At 37.2% G+C, this 14,761-nt stretch overlaps 1 protein-coding gene across 1 annotated transcript in view; it reads left to right on the top strand.

Annotated features, from left to right (window-relative positions):
• Positions 1–14,761, top strand: part of FCHO2 (FCH and mu domain containing endocytic adaptor 2) — a 143,144-nt gene that overhangs the window by 127,289 nt on the left and 1,094 nt on the right. Inside the window, exons 20-25 of the mRNA XM_066241450.1 lie at positions 1,667–1,778; positions 5,490–5,645; positions 6,014–6,146; positions 8,906–9,105; positions 10,460–10,524; positions 14,336–14,500. Coding sequence (XP_066097547.1) covers positions 1,667–1,778; positions 5,490–5,645; positions 6,014–6,146; positions 8,906–9,105; positions 10,460–10,524; positions 14,336–14,500 — 831 coding nt within the window. The remainder of the gene's footprint in view (positions 1–1,666; positions 1,779–5,489; positions 5,646–6,013; positions 6,147–8,905; positions 9,106–10,459; positions 10,525–14,335; positions 14,501–14,761) is intronic.

The raw sequence follows: 14,761 nt of genomic DNA, 5'->3' as shown, positions 1-14,761 counted from the left end.
TCTTTGTTTCATTGTCAATTTATGATTCTTATTGTTTCTTGAAAGTATTTTTTCCTGCAATATTTTGTTTTATTTAAATATGATAGAAGATGATAATTTGATTGGGACACTGTCTGAAATTGAAAAGCACTGTGAGACTACACAAGGTATTGTATCAAAAGCAAATGTATGTGTTAACAAATGATCCTAAAGTGTATCTAAAATTCTTTGTTATCTAAATTTTCCTTTTCCAGCAATGTATGGCATCTAAGAAGTCAAGAATAACTCTGATGTTTAACTATATATCTCAATTTTGTACTAATTATGTCCAGTTGCTATACAGGATCCATTGATACCAAATCCCCAAATATAACTCTAAAGCCAGAGAAAGTGATTATGAAAGAAGCAGAAAAATATGTCAGTTAAGGTACCAATCTGTCATGCCTCCTCAGCAGTGTTTGGCATGTATTAGTAGCCAGTAAAAGAGCTGTTGTAATTTTGTGAATAAATTTTTATATTATTGGGCTTTTAATTTTATCTGAAATTTTAAGTTGTCTTGTTTTGGTGGGGGTTTACTTTTCCTAATGGTGTAGAAGCAGCAGTACCTATTTCCATGTATTTTTAATCACTCAGCTATTTTTCTAACTATGAAGAACTAAGTCAAAATTTCTTCAAATTCTCAGATACCACAAAATCTTCCTGTCCTGTAAAGCTAAGAAAAGAAAAGATCTTTCTTACTATTTGTAGCATCTCAGGTTTAGTTGTGAGACAGATAAAGCCAGTACTGATTTTTATCAAATTAATTAATCCTTGAGGTTTATCAAAAGTAACTCAGTGTAGGTAATCCCCTCTGGAAAGAAAATAACTGATGGCTGTGAGTATGGTGCAACATTTATATAACTAAAGCATACATTCAAGTTTCACAGCTATATGTTGGCCTAGGTTATTCATGTTTTAAATAAGAATGAATAATTATTCTATTGACTTATTTTTACAATTACATCATATATTACATATTAAATGAAGGCATGAATGGGAAGAGGACATCTGTGAAAAAAAGGAATTCACTATTGTGAGGGATTTTTCTGTTGTGAAGGTAAACCAGATACTTAGTTTACATTAAAAAAAAATGCAGATTTAACTTTGTCTACATTTTAGTATGCTTTTAAAACACTATGCTTTATTATGACTTTACTCTAAAAGTATCTGAATGAACTTTATGTCAGGAATGTTCTAAAACAATATTACATTAATTGAGACAAGGCAATATGGAAATGTAATACAACTATTAGAGAAAGAAGAAGTAAAATAATATAATAAATATGGAAATTCACTTTAATGCCATGAGCTATGTGATTGATAGAACCTGAAAGAATTAAGTATCTGAATGATTTTGAAGCCGTATTTTAGTAACTTTAGGTCTTAAGGTGAAGGGCCTTTTCCTTCTGACATTTCTTAACCCAGTCCTTCTGTCATTATATTAAAAAAAAATTCATTGTGACATGTTTTCCGGAATTTGTTGTCCTTTGTATTATTTTATGCTATATTTTTAACCTCCAGATGTTACTTACGACATCATTGAAACCAGTAATAGAGCCATTTGTGACAGGTTAACATTATGAATATACTTGTCCTGGTATTTAATAAATGTTTTTTGGTAGGATTTAACAAATGAATTGTATTCTAGGTGTGTCACGAGGTCCCAGTCCTGTCAGCCTTGGAAATCAGGACACCTTACCTGTGGCAGTCGCCCTTACAGAATCTGTTAATGCCTACTTTAAAGGAGCAGATCCCACCAAGTTAGTTTTAAAAAGCTACAAACGTGTTTGTTGGGGGTGGAGGGGCTTGGCGGTAAATCTTAAAAATTATATTTGTTTCTGTATAATTTAGGGTTTTCTATTTGTTTATCTGTTTTTTGCTATCAAATATAGTCATTTAAAGATTGTTTTTCAAATTCAGAAATCACTAATCAGCAGTAGTGATGTTTTTTTCCATTTTATTTACATTTTTGTCCAGGCTTTATGACCAATATAGCACATCTGTTGTGTAATATATCTGTAGAGCAGGATGTTGTTTTAGATGGGGATAGAACTCTGAACCTTGGCCTAATGTATATCTTTTGTGAAAGTCTGACATTTGCAAAAGAGACCTAGAATGTATATTTAACATCCGAACCTCTTGCAGGATTGGTGTAACCTTCTTTTAAGAAAATGATACTTAGATGAATGACCACCCCTACGTTTTATGCAATATTATTCATTCACCATACATTTATTCATCAAATATTTGAGTGCCTACTATGTGTAAGACTATTCTAAGTCTACATTATGAGAGAAACAGTTTCTTTGATTATTAGTTTCCTGTCACAATAATGCAAGCTCACAAGAGAAGAACTCTGTTTACTAAAATATCCTCAGCACTTATAAACAGTCTTACACATAGTAAGCACTTAAATATTTGATGACTGGGCCCTGGCCGGTTGGCTCAGCAGTAGAGCGTCGGCCTAGCGTGCGGAGGACCCGGGTTCGATTCCCGGCCAGGGCACACAGGAGAAGCGCCCATTTGCTTCTCCACCCCCCGCCGCGCCTTCCTCTCTCTCTCTCTCTTCCCCTCCCGCAGCCAAGGCTCCATTGGAGCAAAGATGGCCCGGGCGCTGGGGATGGCTCCTTGGCCTCTGCCCCAGGCGCTAGAGTGGCTCTGGTCGCGGCAGAGCGACGCCCCGGAGGGGCAGAGCATCGCCCCCTGGTGGGCAGAGCGTCGCCCCTGGTGGGCGTGCCGGGTGGATCCCGGTCAGGCGCATGCGGGAGTCTGTCTGACTGTCTCTCCCCGTTTCCGGCTTCAGAAAAATACAAAAAAAATAATAATAAAAAAATAAAAATAAATATTTGATGACTGAATGTATATGAAATGAATAATGTTGTACACGAAAAATTAGGGGTATTGATATACTATATGAAGAAGAATAAACCAAAGTGAAGAAGAATTACAATAGAGAGCTATTAGTTTAGATAGAATGATCAAAGAAAAGCTTTTAAACAGATGTTTGAAAGACATTGAAGAGTAAATCATGCAGATATCTGAGGGAAGAGCAGTCTAGTGAGTGTAAGAGACTGAGGGAGAAGTATGCTTGGCATATTTAAGAAACAGAAGGATGTCAGTGAGTATAAGTTAGCAAAGAGGAGAGTAAAGATAAATCCATAGAGGGACCAGTTCAAGTTGGGCATTATAGACCTTAAGGAATTTGGAATTTATTTTGAGTGAGGAGGAAAGCCAGTGGAGGCTTTTGAGCAGAGGAGTGATAGGTTACCTATGTTTTTGAAGGAGCAGTGTGGCTGCTATACAGAGAATAAACTGGAAGGAGCCAGAGTAGATACAAAGAGAAAGTTAACCACAGAAGTCTGAGAGATGGAGGCGGCTTCTTTATGGGTGTTAGCAGATAAGATGGTGAGTAGTAATAAGATTCTGAATAGGTTTTGGAAACAGAGTTGTCAAGATTTAGTGAGTAGTGAGTAGACTGTTAAGTTAGAAGTGCTTACTAAGACAGCTTAATGGAGATACTGAGTTGAGAGTTGAATGCATGATTCTGGAATTCATGTTAGAGATAAAATATCTAGTTGTCGTTAATTTATATATAATACTTAAAGCCAGGGGCCTTAGAGAGGAGAAAAGATATTTGATGAAATCTTGGTCCCCTCCAGTGTTTAGAAAACAGAAAGACAAGAATGATCCAGTAAAGGAGTTTGAGATAGCATGCAAGAAGAGAGGTGAGGAAAGAACCAGTGTCCCAGAAACTAAGTGAATAAACCCTTTCATGAAGGGAGGTTCGTGAAACTGTATCTGATGCCACTGACAGGTCAAGAAACATTGACCATTGACAATTTGGAAGTCATTGGTGACCTTCACAAGAACAATTTCAGCAGAGTGGTGGAGATGAAAACCTGCTTGGAGGAAGTTCAGGAGCAGGACATGATGCAAAGAATAGACCACTGTAGTTGGAGAGCAAGAGGAGATAACTCTTTCAGGATATTTTACTCTAAGTGGAGCAGAAAAATGGAGTAGTTGCAGAAGAGAGATGGTAGAATCAAAAGGAGGATTTCTATTGATTTTAGTGTTTTTAAGGCTATATTTACTTTAGCATGCCTGTATGGTGATGGGAAAGATCCAGTATTTATAGGAAAAACTGAATTGTCAGGAAAGAGAGGGATGAATGCAAGAGTGAAGCCCTTGGGTGTGTAAGAGAAGAGGCAGCTTCAGTGCAGAAGTGATAGGATTGGCCTTAGGTGCATAGACTGATCATCAGTTGAAACAGGAGGGGAAGCAGAAGGTATGGATACACAGTTAGGTACATTAGGAATTCTGTGGTGAGAATATGAGAAGGTTCCTTTCTGATTTTATTTTTTCAGTAAAATTTAAAATGGCTGTGAGTACAGGGACGAAATATTACAAATTTGAGGGAAAAGGTGAAGGTATGAGAAGAGGTAGGGAATGTAGTGGAATTGTCAGGTAACAGTAAGGGGGCCTAGGCCTTTTCTCCGGTCATGTTCAGCGCTATAAATAGGGGTGAGGAGCCAAATTTAGCCAAGACTGTGTTTTGCTAAGCAGTGTGTATAACTCAAGTGAAAAAGAAGCAAGGGAGGACGTATGCATACAAGTGTGTGTAATAATAGACCAGGAAATTCCAAGATAAGGAGTGAGGAAATGAGATGGGAAGGAATGAATGAAAATTAGTGAAAAAGGTGGTAGGAATAACATTGTGGAGGTTTTAATGATGTTGGAGAATTGTTGGAAATGCAGTACTAGACAGAATGAGTTGGAAACAAAGGAAGTGGTGATTAGGTAAATGGGGAGTCTGAAATTGAGATAATGGAGTAGCTGCAGCATAGTTGAGGTGGCCAGAAAGACAGGGTCATTAGAGGTGAGGGGCTAAAGAACTAGATGATTACAATATTGAAAGGATTATCTGTGTAGATATTGATGTCACTAAGAATTATTATGGTCTGTTTCTGTACTATTACTCCTTACAATAGGCCAAGTGCTAAAATTTTTCAGAAAATGAAAGGGGAGTGTTAAAGATGACTTGAAAAGAATGAGGTGAGTAGTATAGTTCAGTGGTATGAGTTTCAAAAGAAGCTGGTGGTTTATAGGAAGGAAGAAGAATATAGAGTTGGAAGAGGTATTAGGAATAAGGAAGACATTTACCACTGACTTCCACCCTGAAGCCCAGTGCTTTGTGGAGTTTGGAGGGAAAAAATAGCTACAATGGAGGGATAATGTTACCTTCCAAGACAGCCAGGGGATGGTTTTGGTAAACAAGTAGAGGACTGTTATCAGTGTGCCTGAATTTGTGTTGAGTATGCCATTTCATATAGGATCATTTTTTAAATAAACTGAAAAAAATAATTTTATTATTATAATAAATATTTATAAAGTCCTTTTTAAACCAAATATGTTTTTAAGTGGAGATTCAAGCACCTTAAACTATTTAAAATTTTCAAAATCCCCAATTTCAGATGCATTGTGAAGATCACTGGTGACATGACAATATCATTTCCAAGTGGAATTATTAAAGTCTTCACTAGCAATCCATCTCCAGCTGTGCTATGCTTTAGAGTGAAAAATATCAACAGAGTAGAGCAAATTCTTCCAAATGCACAACTTGTGTTCAGGTTTGTGTACTTTTGTTTTAAAGGTGAAACTTCTTTATATGAAATTTTTCCCTTCTTGAAGCAATAAATAATTTGGGTATTGTCTTTGATTTAAATTATAATGATTGAACAGCCATCTGCTGTTTTTTTTTGTTTTTGATGGTGGTGGTAGTTATTACATTGTTAAATCCTTCTCTACTGGCCATCTTATCATCAGGCAAGCTTCTGCTATGTTTTATTCGTTGTCCCCTAACTTTAGCTTTCTCTCATCCTACCTTTTTGGTTCCTTCCTACTAGCTTTTCCCAAGTCTCCAAATTATTACTCAAATTATTATTAAAGATAAAAGATAACTCAAATAAAATAATAAAAATATTTCTTATACATGCAGTGATCCATCGCAGTGTGATTCTAACACAAAAGATTTTTGGATGAACATGCAAGCTGTTACTGTCTACCTCAAGAAACTATCAGAGCAAAATCCAGCTTCTTCGTATTATAATGTAGATGTATTAAAGTATCAGGTGAGTGTCCCTTCATTGAAAATTCCTAAATTTAAACTACTGAAAAACAGAATATTGCAGATCATTAAATGAATAATATGTCATGGCCAAATGAAATTCATTCCAGGAATGCAAAGATGTTTCCGAATCCGAAAATCTGTTATCTAAGCCTATGGAGATTTTGACCAGTTTGATCAAATTCACCATCTATTTCTGATTAAAATATTGGATAAATATAAATACATGGATGCATCCTTAACTTGGAAAGACCAGCAGCATCAGTCTTGATTTAAAACACTTAAATCAATCAAAGTCAGGAATGGCAAAGACAACCATTTTTTCTTTTAACATACAAGATTTTCCTGGATGTGTTAGTATAATTAGCCAAGAGAATAAAATAAATGGTAATAAATATTGAAAAGGAGGAACCAAAATTATTAGTACTTACAGATACCATTATATTCCTGGAAAATTCAAGCAAATCAACTGAAAAACTATCTGATGTAGGAGAATTTAGTGAAACTATTAATATAAAAATTAATAGTTTTCAAAGCAATCAGGAAAACTAATAGATCAAAATATTCACAATAAAAATAACCAATCAGGGCTAAACATAATACAGTCTCTACTGGCTTTAGTGTAGTTAGGAAGGAATGCTTTATTCACTTATAGGAATACTCATGTTGTAAAAAAGTTTAACTTTCTAAATTAACTTAGAAATTTAGTATTATCCTGATCAGAATCCCAGTAGAGCTTTTTATGTATCTGTGTTGGGAGACTTGACAATCATTTTCAAGTTCTCTGGAAGAATAATGTTTAGAAGAGTAAGGTGTAAGAAATGTTTTCAACCAGTGGTTTTCAACTGCTGCTCTGCGGTTGACATTTATCCTGCAGTCCAACAAGGTTAACACTTTCATGGACTTGCATGAAATTTCTGGTGGACCAGTGGTTGAAAAGCATTGGTTCAAACAGTAACGTGGAGTAATGTTTTAGTTTTAAGGAGGACATTATTATAAGGTGACATTATAAAAGTTTGCAGCGGGAATAACAGTAGTGGCCGATGAATTGAACAAATTAGAGTACCCAGAAATAGATCTAAGAGTAAAGGGCAGATTGTTTATATGACAAAGTAGCATTTCAAGGCAACGTGGAAATGATGAATTTTTCTATAAATGGTATTGAGGCAGCAGTCCAGAGTTGGGTAAAAATTAAGTTTCTAACTTTTAACCAAAATAAAATCTATAAGAATCAAAAGTTTAATGATAAATGAAATCCTCAAGATACTAAAATAAATTCTGGGTGGGTGAATATATGTGTATTTGTGGGTACATGTATAATATCTATTTATTACCATTTTTAATCTTGAAGTGTGGAAGATCTTTTTAAGAATGGCACAAAATCCAGAAGCCATGCAAGAAGAGAGTGAGATATTTGACACAAAAATAAAATTGTATATAAAATATTTAAAGTAAACCCTTAACAGAATCAATATTTAAATGCTAACAGGAGTAAGAATGCTAAGGGTTAAGTTTCGAATTGCATATATAGTACTTTTGTATTGTTTGAATTTTTAATAGGGTAATTTTATTAAAATGGTTTATGTTTCTAGGAAATAAATACCTAAAGAGTAAAAAAGTGTTGCTGCCAAGTTCTGCAGCCATTTAAGTTGGCTTAAAGTTTATACCAAATATTCATTTATCATTCATTCAATAGACATTTTTATTCTGTGATTGCTGATTGCTGGGAGTTGAAAGAGGAGATAGACATAAAATAATAAGTAAATAATATTGTGTGTTAGAAAATAAGTGGTATGAAAAAAGAAAAACTTGTGCAGAGTAAGATATGGAAAGTTGCATTTTCAATGTAAATTCAAACAGGGTGATCAAAGTATCCTTGAAAGGGAGTCATTTCAAAGAACTAAAGAATTAGAATTGGGCCCTGGCCAGTTTGCTCAGTGGTAGAGCATCGGCCTGGCCTGCAGGAGTCCCGGGTTCGATTCCCAGCCAGGGCACACAGGAGAGGCGCCCATCTGCTTCTCCACCCCTCCCCCTCTCCTTCCTCTCTGTCTCTCCCCCTCCTGCAGCCAAAGCTCCATTGGAGCAAAGTTGGCCCGGGTACTGAGGATGGCTCCATGGCCTCTGCCTCAGGCGCTAGAATGGCCCTGGTTGCAACAGAGCAACGCCCCAGATGGGCAGAGCATCGCCCCCTGGTGGGCATGCCGGCTGGATCCTGGTCGGGTGCATGCGGGAGTCTGTCTGACTGCTCCCCGTTTCCAACTTCAGAAAAATATTAAAAAAAAAAAAAAAAAAAAAAAGGTACCATTTATTGTGGGTCATGGGATTAAAATTAGACATTTGAAGTTGGAGGTCTTCTAATTCCAGGCTTGCCAGAACTTTATAGTGATCTATTCTTCTATTTTAAATCTAAATTCTTATAATTCATAAAGAATCTTAGAATTCTGTTAAATGTTGAAAGGTATTCAAATATTAGATAAGAATCACTTGATAACATGGCTGTTTTCTGGGCTCTGTACCTAAACTGTTAAATCAGATTTTTTGCATTTGGAGTCAGGGGACTGTGCATTTTAAGCAAGCACCAAGGAAATTTTGATGTAGATGATTCCAGGTTCAGATTCTGAGAGTGACTCTTATTTCTGCTTTCTCTAGCAACGGATGGCTCCCTCATTTGTTTTTGATTCTGTGAACTCCTGTGTTCAACCTTACATGTCATTAATATGATTTGTTTACGTTTTAAGCCAAATAATTGTTTTCTCTTTAAAGGTGTCATCAAATGGTATTCAGTCCACTCCTCTAAATCTCGCAACATATTGGAAATGTAGTGCTGGCACCACAGATCTTAGAGTGGATTATAAATATAACCCAGAAGCTATGGTGGCACCAAGTGTGCTTTCCAACATACAAGTGGTGGTACCAGTAGATGGAGGAGTCACAAACATGCAGTCCCTTCCTCCTGCAATATGGTAAATTAAGTAAATTTCTGAATTCCTGCTAAATTGATTTTAACCTCCAACTTCTAGAACCTAAGTTATGAAAGTTATATGTTTGAAAGCTCTAGTGAATTTTCCCATAGAAATAGTGCTATAAAAATGATGTTCATTTTACTAGTCAAGCCATGCTAGCCTCAACCCGAAATAAACAAAGCTAGTTTTGCTGTCACCACCCAGACTTTAATGATTTGAGACAACTTTACCCTTAGGCAGATTGCTTACCCTCTTTAAACTTATTTGTTTTTATTTAAAAAATAAAGATCATCATAATTATAGTATTTTACAAGGTTAAATATAGCATCTGAAATCTCTATAGGGACATATGATTAGTGGTTAGTAGTATTAATTACTCTCATCTTTTAACTACCTCCTGTCCTCCATTCTTATTACTATAGACTTTATGCTTTATGTTTGCCACACTATTTAATAAAAGTATGTTTTTCTTAATTTTTATTTTATTATTTTTAATTGAATTTAGTGGGGTGACAGTGGATAATAAAATTACATAGGTTTCAGGTTGAAATATGTTTTTCTTGAGTATGAAGAAACTGGACCACCTACACATTCAGTTTTTCTTTCTCTGACTAGTAGAAATGAGAAGAATTACAGAATTTGGTAAAAATTCCATTAATTGAGAAAGATATACAGTGGTCCCTCGTCTGTCGTGGGGATAACCCACAGCGATAGGTGATAATCCATGAAGTAGTGACCTTATATTTATTTTATTATTTATATATATTTTAAGGCTTTATAAACCCTCCTCACACTCTTATAAACCTTTCCCACTGTTATTAACCTTTCACACACTTGTTTTGCTTATTTTACTGCAAAAATAATTAAAATAATAAATATATAAAAATACCTATATACTGGTAACAGCATTATAGAGAACAGAAAAGAAAATCCTGGAGGGAAGGGGGAGGGAGTTATGGGGAGTGGGGCAAGGGGATGTTGAGGGGAACACAGGGGAGGGGTGATACATTTGTAAACACAATGAATTTAAATAAAAAACTAAAACAATAAAATAAAAAACTCCAAAAACCTATATACTGCAAAATCCTGCGATACAGCAAAAGTCCACAATACAAAATTAGATATATACAATTTAAAAATCCACGATACAGTGAGACCGCGAGAAGTGAACTGCGATGTGGCTAGAGAAGACTGTAACATCATATCAAATATTTTCACCAGCTGAGACTATTGAAAGTAAATTTAGTACTGTAGTTGTTTTAGTGAGATATTTAAAATACATTTATTTATTGAGTGCTCTCCATGTATAAGGCTTAATACTAGCTACTTAATCTGAAGGTATTTTTTATTATAGGAATGCGGACCAGATGAAGGCCTTTTGGAAACTGTCTGGTATTTCAGAAAAATCAGAAAATGGAGGTAAGTGTATGCTTTCTTTGCTTGCTTTTTAAAAATTATTATTATTAAATGTGAGGTCACTGAAAATGGATGTTTTAAGGCATGTTTATGGAAAGTTTGCCCCTGAAATTGCATGCCGTCAGTTCTAGAATTGACCACTAGGTGGAAGTTAGTATCTTAAATAACCAGTTGAGATTCAGAATGCATTCTTTCCCTTTTAGGTTGAATATGCTTTCTCTGTAAGAAATAAAATTTGTTTTGTAACTTCATAAATATTAAGTAAATGCTTCTTATGTTCACATGGTAACATTAAGAGAAAATACTTAATAAAGTCAATTTGAAGAAGTTACCCGCTAAGTAACTCGGTAACTAATGATATAACACATTCTTTTGCTCACTGTTAATGGAGTCCTCCTGGCCTCCCAGGAATTCATGTAAAAGCTTTCAGGCTTTAAAAAGCCCCCTTGCAAAGTAAAAGCAAAAATAAAGGAATGGGATTATATCAAACTAAAAAGTTTCTGCACTGCAAAAGAAACCATCAACAAAACAGAAAGGCAGCCAGCTGAATGGGAGATGATATTTGCAGACAGTACCTCTCATAATTGGCTAATATCCAAAAACTCACACAATTGAGCGACAACAACAAAGAACAAGCATTCCAATTAAAATATAGGCAGAGGACCTGAACACTTTTCCAAAGAAGAATGCAAGTGGCCAACAGATGTATGAAAAGATGCTCACCTTCATAGCTATAAGGAGAATTCAAATCAAAACCACAATGAAATACTACCTCCCACCTATTAGAGTGGCTAATATCAATAAGACAAGAAATTGTAAGTGTTAGAGAGGTTGTGGAGAAAAAGGAACCTTCATATACTGCTGGTAGGAATGTAAACTGGTGCAGCCATTGTGGAAAACAGTATGGAGGTTCCTTACATTAACAGAGCTACCATATGACCCAGCAATCCCTCTTCTAGGTATTTACCTCAAAAACTTGAAAGCATTTATTTGTAAAGATATATGTGTGTACTCTATGTTCACTTCAGCATTATTTTTAGTACCTAAGGCATGTAAACAAACTCTAAGTATCCTTCAGTGGATAAAGATGATGTGGTGTGTGTGTGTGTATATATATATATTATATACACACCAGAGGGGTGGGACCTTTGATTCTAGGAGAAACCGGAGAAGATTCTCCTGGTTGTGAAACCAGAGAATGTGTCAGGGCTTTGGGAGCTCTGAATGAGTGAAGGGGAAGTGTTTTCTCTGTGTGTTTGCTCTTCAGCTGGTGCGACATTTTAATAAAGGAATGGCACACCAGTTCAAGGAGAACCTGCATGTGAATGGCCATGTCAGCCGCGGCTACTGGCCATACAGTTTCCCTCTATTATTCAGGTATCAGGGTGTCTACGTGAGGAAATAGAAAAACTTTATAAATGTGGTTTTGATTTGGTTATTCAGCCTTTAAAAAGAAATATCCAAATTAGAATACCATAAAATAGAAATCTGTGTTTATTCTGGCTTTATGCCCAGAAGAGGAACAGGAAATAATACTCAAGTTTATTGCCAAGGTAGCTGCTCTTGGCCTGTGGTGGAACTTTCACAGAATTGAAGTACAAATCAAGAATTTTAAAAGTTTAAGGAGGTCTTGGACAGTGGTTAAGAATTAGGCAGCAGGCCCTGGCTGGGTGGTGCAGGGGAAAAATGTCGTTCATGTGCACCAGGGTCATGGGTTTGATCCCTGATCAGCACACGTAGGAGCAGCAATGAGTGCACAACTAGATGGAACTAAATGAAACAATGAGTTGATGCTCACTCTCCCCGCCCCAAACAATGGGAAAAAGAAATTTCAATGAGGCAGCAAGTCGTCTCCCCTATTGACAACAATAGTATAGGGTAGGTCAGTGTTACAGTATCTTCTTCAAGATTTTTCTCTGTAATTTTCAGTTTCTGTGCAAGGAATCAGAAATTATCACTCCTGTTACCTATCAATTCTGCTCACTTTCCCCAACCAGAAACCTGGTAACCTCCCAGTAAACTCCTTTGTTACCTCTTGTTTCCAGCTCCTAAATATCTTTCAAATGCATTCCTTTCTTTCCTTTCCCTTAGCCTAGTTCAGATCCCCTTTTTCTTTCACCTAGAGTCCTAGACTACTTTACTGACTTTCATTTGGCTTCCTTACTTTGCATCTTGCTCCTCTCTCCCCTTCTAAAACATTAATTTGAAATGATTTTGTCTTCCTTACCTTGGTGACTCCTCGTGGTTATTTCTTATGTAAAGATATTTAGAGCTTGTTCCTTGCTACCGTTCTAGTCTCATCTTCCATTCCCCTCCTGTTCTTCCACTCTTCTGGTATAGAAGTAGTTTCCTTAAATACATCATGCTCTTTCTGCTCTCCCATCTCTGTCACTGTAGTTCCCTCTGCCTGAAATACACATGTTCTTCCCCACTACCATTTTAGGTACTTTTGTGTCCCATGGCTCCTGAGAGCTCTTTTACAGGATTTATTGTATTCAACATAATTATTTGGTATACTGTTTCTGCCATGTTGTTAGGCATGAAGTATGTTGAAAAAATGGTTATATCTAGAATAAAACACCTTAAAATATCTAATTTGCATGATCTTAGACCAGTTAAATTTTAAGAAGAGAGGTGAATAGAAAATAGTAGTGTTGCTAGAGCTCTCTCGCTGTTTTTACTTTGTTCTCACTCCCACCCCATGATATGATGATACACAGCAGTCATTTTCCTTTTTTGTATTTTTCTGAAGTTGGAAACGGGGAGGCAGTCAGACAGATTCCCACATGCACCCGACCAGGATCCACCTGGCATGCCTACCAGGGGGCAATGCTCTGCCCATCTGGGGCGTTGCTCTGTTGCAACCAGAGCCATTCTAGCGCCTGAGGCAGAGGCCACAGAGCCATCCTCAGTGCCCGGGCCAACTTTGCTCCAATGGAGCCTTGGCTGAGGGAGGGGAAGAGAGAGATAGAGAAGAAGGAGAGGGGGAGTGGTGGAGAAGCAGATGGGCGCCTCTCCTGTGTGCCCTGGCCGGGAATCGAACCCAGGACTCCTGCACACCAGGCCGACACTCTACCACTGAGCCAACCGGCCAGAGAGTCATTTCTTTTGACTTCATTTCTACTCATTCCTCTTCCCTCTCTCTCACTCACTCCCCTCTCTAATTTTTTTTATGTTTTATTATTGAGAAGTGGGGAGACAGAGAGAAAGACTCAGCATGCGCCTCGACTGGGATCCACCCAGCAAGCACCCCATGAGGCAATGCTCTATCCATATGTGGCCTTTGCTCAGTTGCTGGCAACTGAGCTATTTTAGCGCCTGAGGCAATGCCATGCTGCCATGCTTAGTGCCTGGGGCCAACTTACTTGAATGAGCCATGGCTGTGGGGGGGGGGGGAGAAGGAGGAAAAGGAGTGGTGGAGAAACAGGTGGTTGCTTCTCCTGTGTACCCTGACCAGGAATCTAACCCAGGACTTCCACACGCTAGGCCAATGCTTTACCTCTGAGCCAACCGGCCAGGGCCTAGGGCTTCCCTCTCAACTGCCTCACTGACTTCCTTCTCTTCTGACTCACTTCAGCATGCATATAGCATTAAGAATCTCAGCAGTAAACATCTCTGATATTTGTATTAAGTCGAAGAGAAGCATGGATTAAGATTATTTACTGAATAAAGTCTGACTTGGAGACAGGACTGTGATTCGTTTATTGTACATGTCATGAATTTGACAGAGGATTGTTAGCTCTTGTGCTCATTTGATTTTTTTGGTATGTAATGTATGTTACCCTGTGTAAATTCTTTATTCTTTTCTTTGTAGGTTCTGGGTCCCTCAGAGCAAAATTTGATCTTTCAGAAGGACCCAGTAAACCCACAACACTTGCAGTGCAATTCCTCAGCGAGGGAAGTACCCTCTCAGGAATGGATATTGAACTTGTAGGCACTGGCTATAGGCTTTCTTTGGTAAAGAAGCGGTTTGCCACTGGTAAGTTGGGAGATGTCAAGTTTTTTCATGCACATGGGGAAACATTTGTATTCTAATCTAAAGGCATGGAAGTTTTTTCTTTGACATTTGGTATAAGGTGCCAGGTAGAGATATACCTGGGAAAGAATACCCATGGTCAATATAGCTCAACAGCTGTGATCTGATTCTAATGTATTGTAAATGGCAGATGGGAACTGGGGTTCTGTATCTGTTACCACAGTGAAAATGTTTAAGTTCATTGGAAATTATAATTGCAAAGTT

The sequence above is a fragment of the Saccopteryx bilineata genome, chromosome 1 (genome assembly GCF_036850765.1).
Source record: "Saccopteryx bilineata isolate mSacBil1 chromosome 1, mSacBil1_pri_phased_curated, whole genome shotgun sequence".
Taxonomy (NCBI): Eukaryota; Metazoa; Chordata; class Mammalia; order Chiroptera; family Emballonuridae; genus Saccopteryx; species Saccopteryx bilineata.
This window is presented reverse-complemented; position numbering and strand designations above follow the sequence as displayed.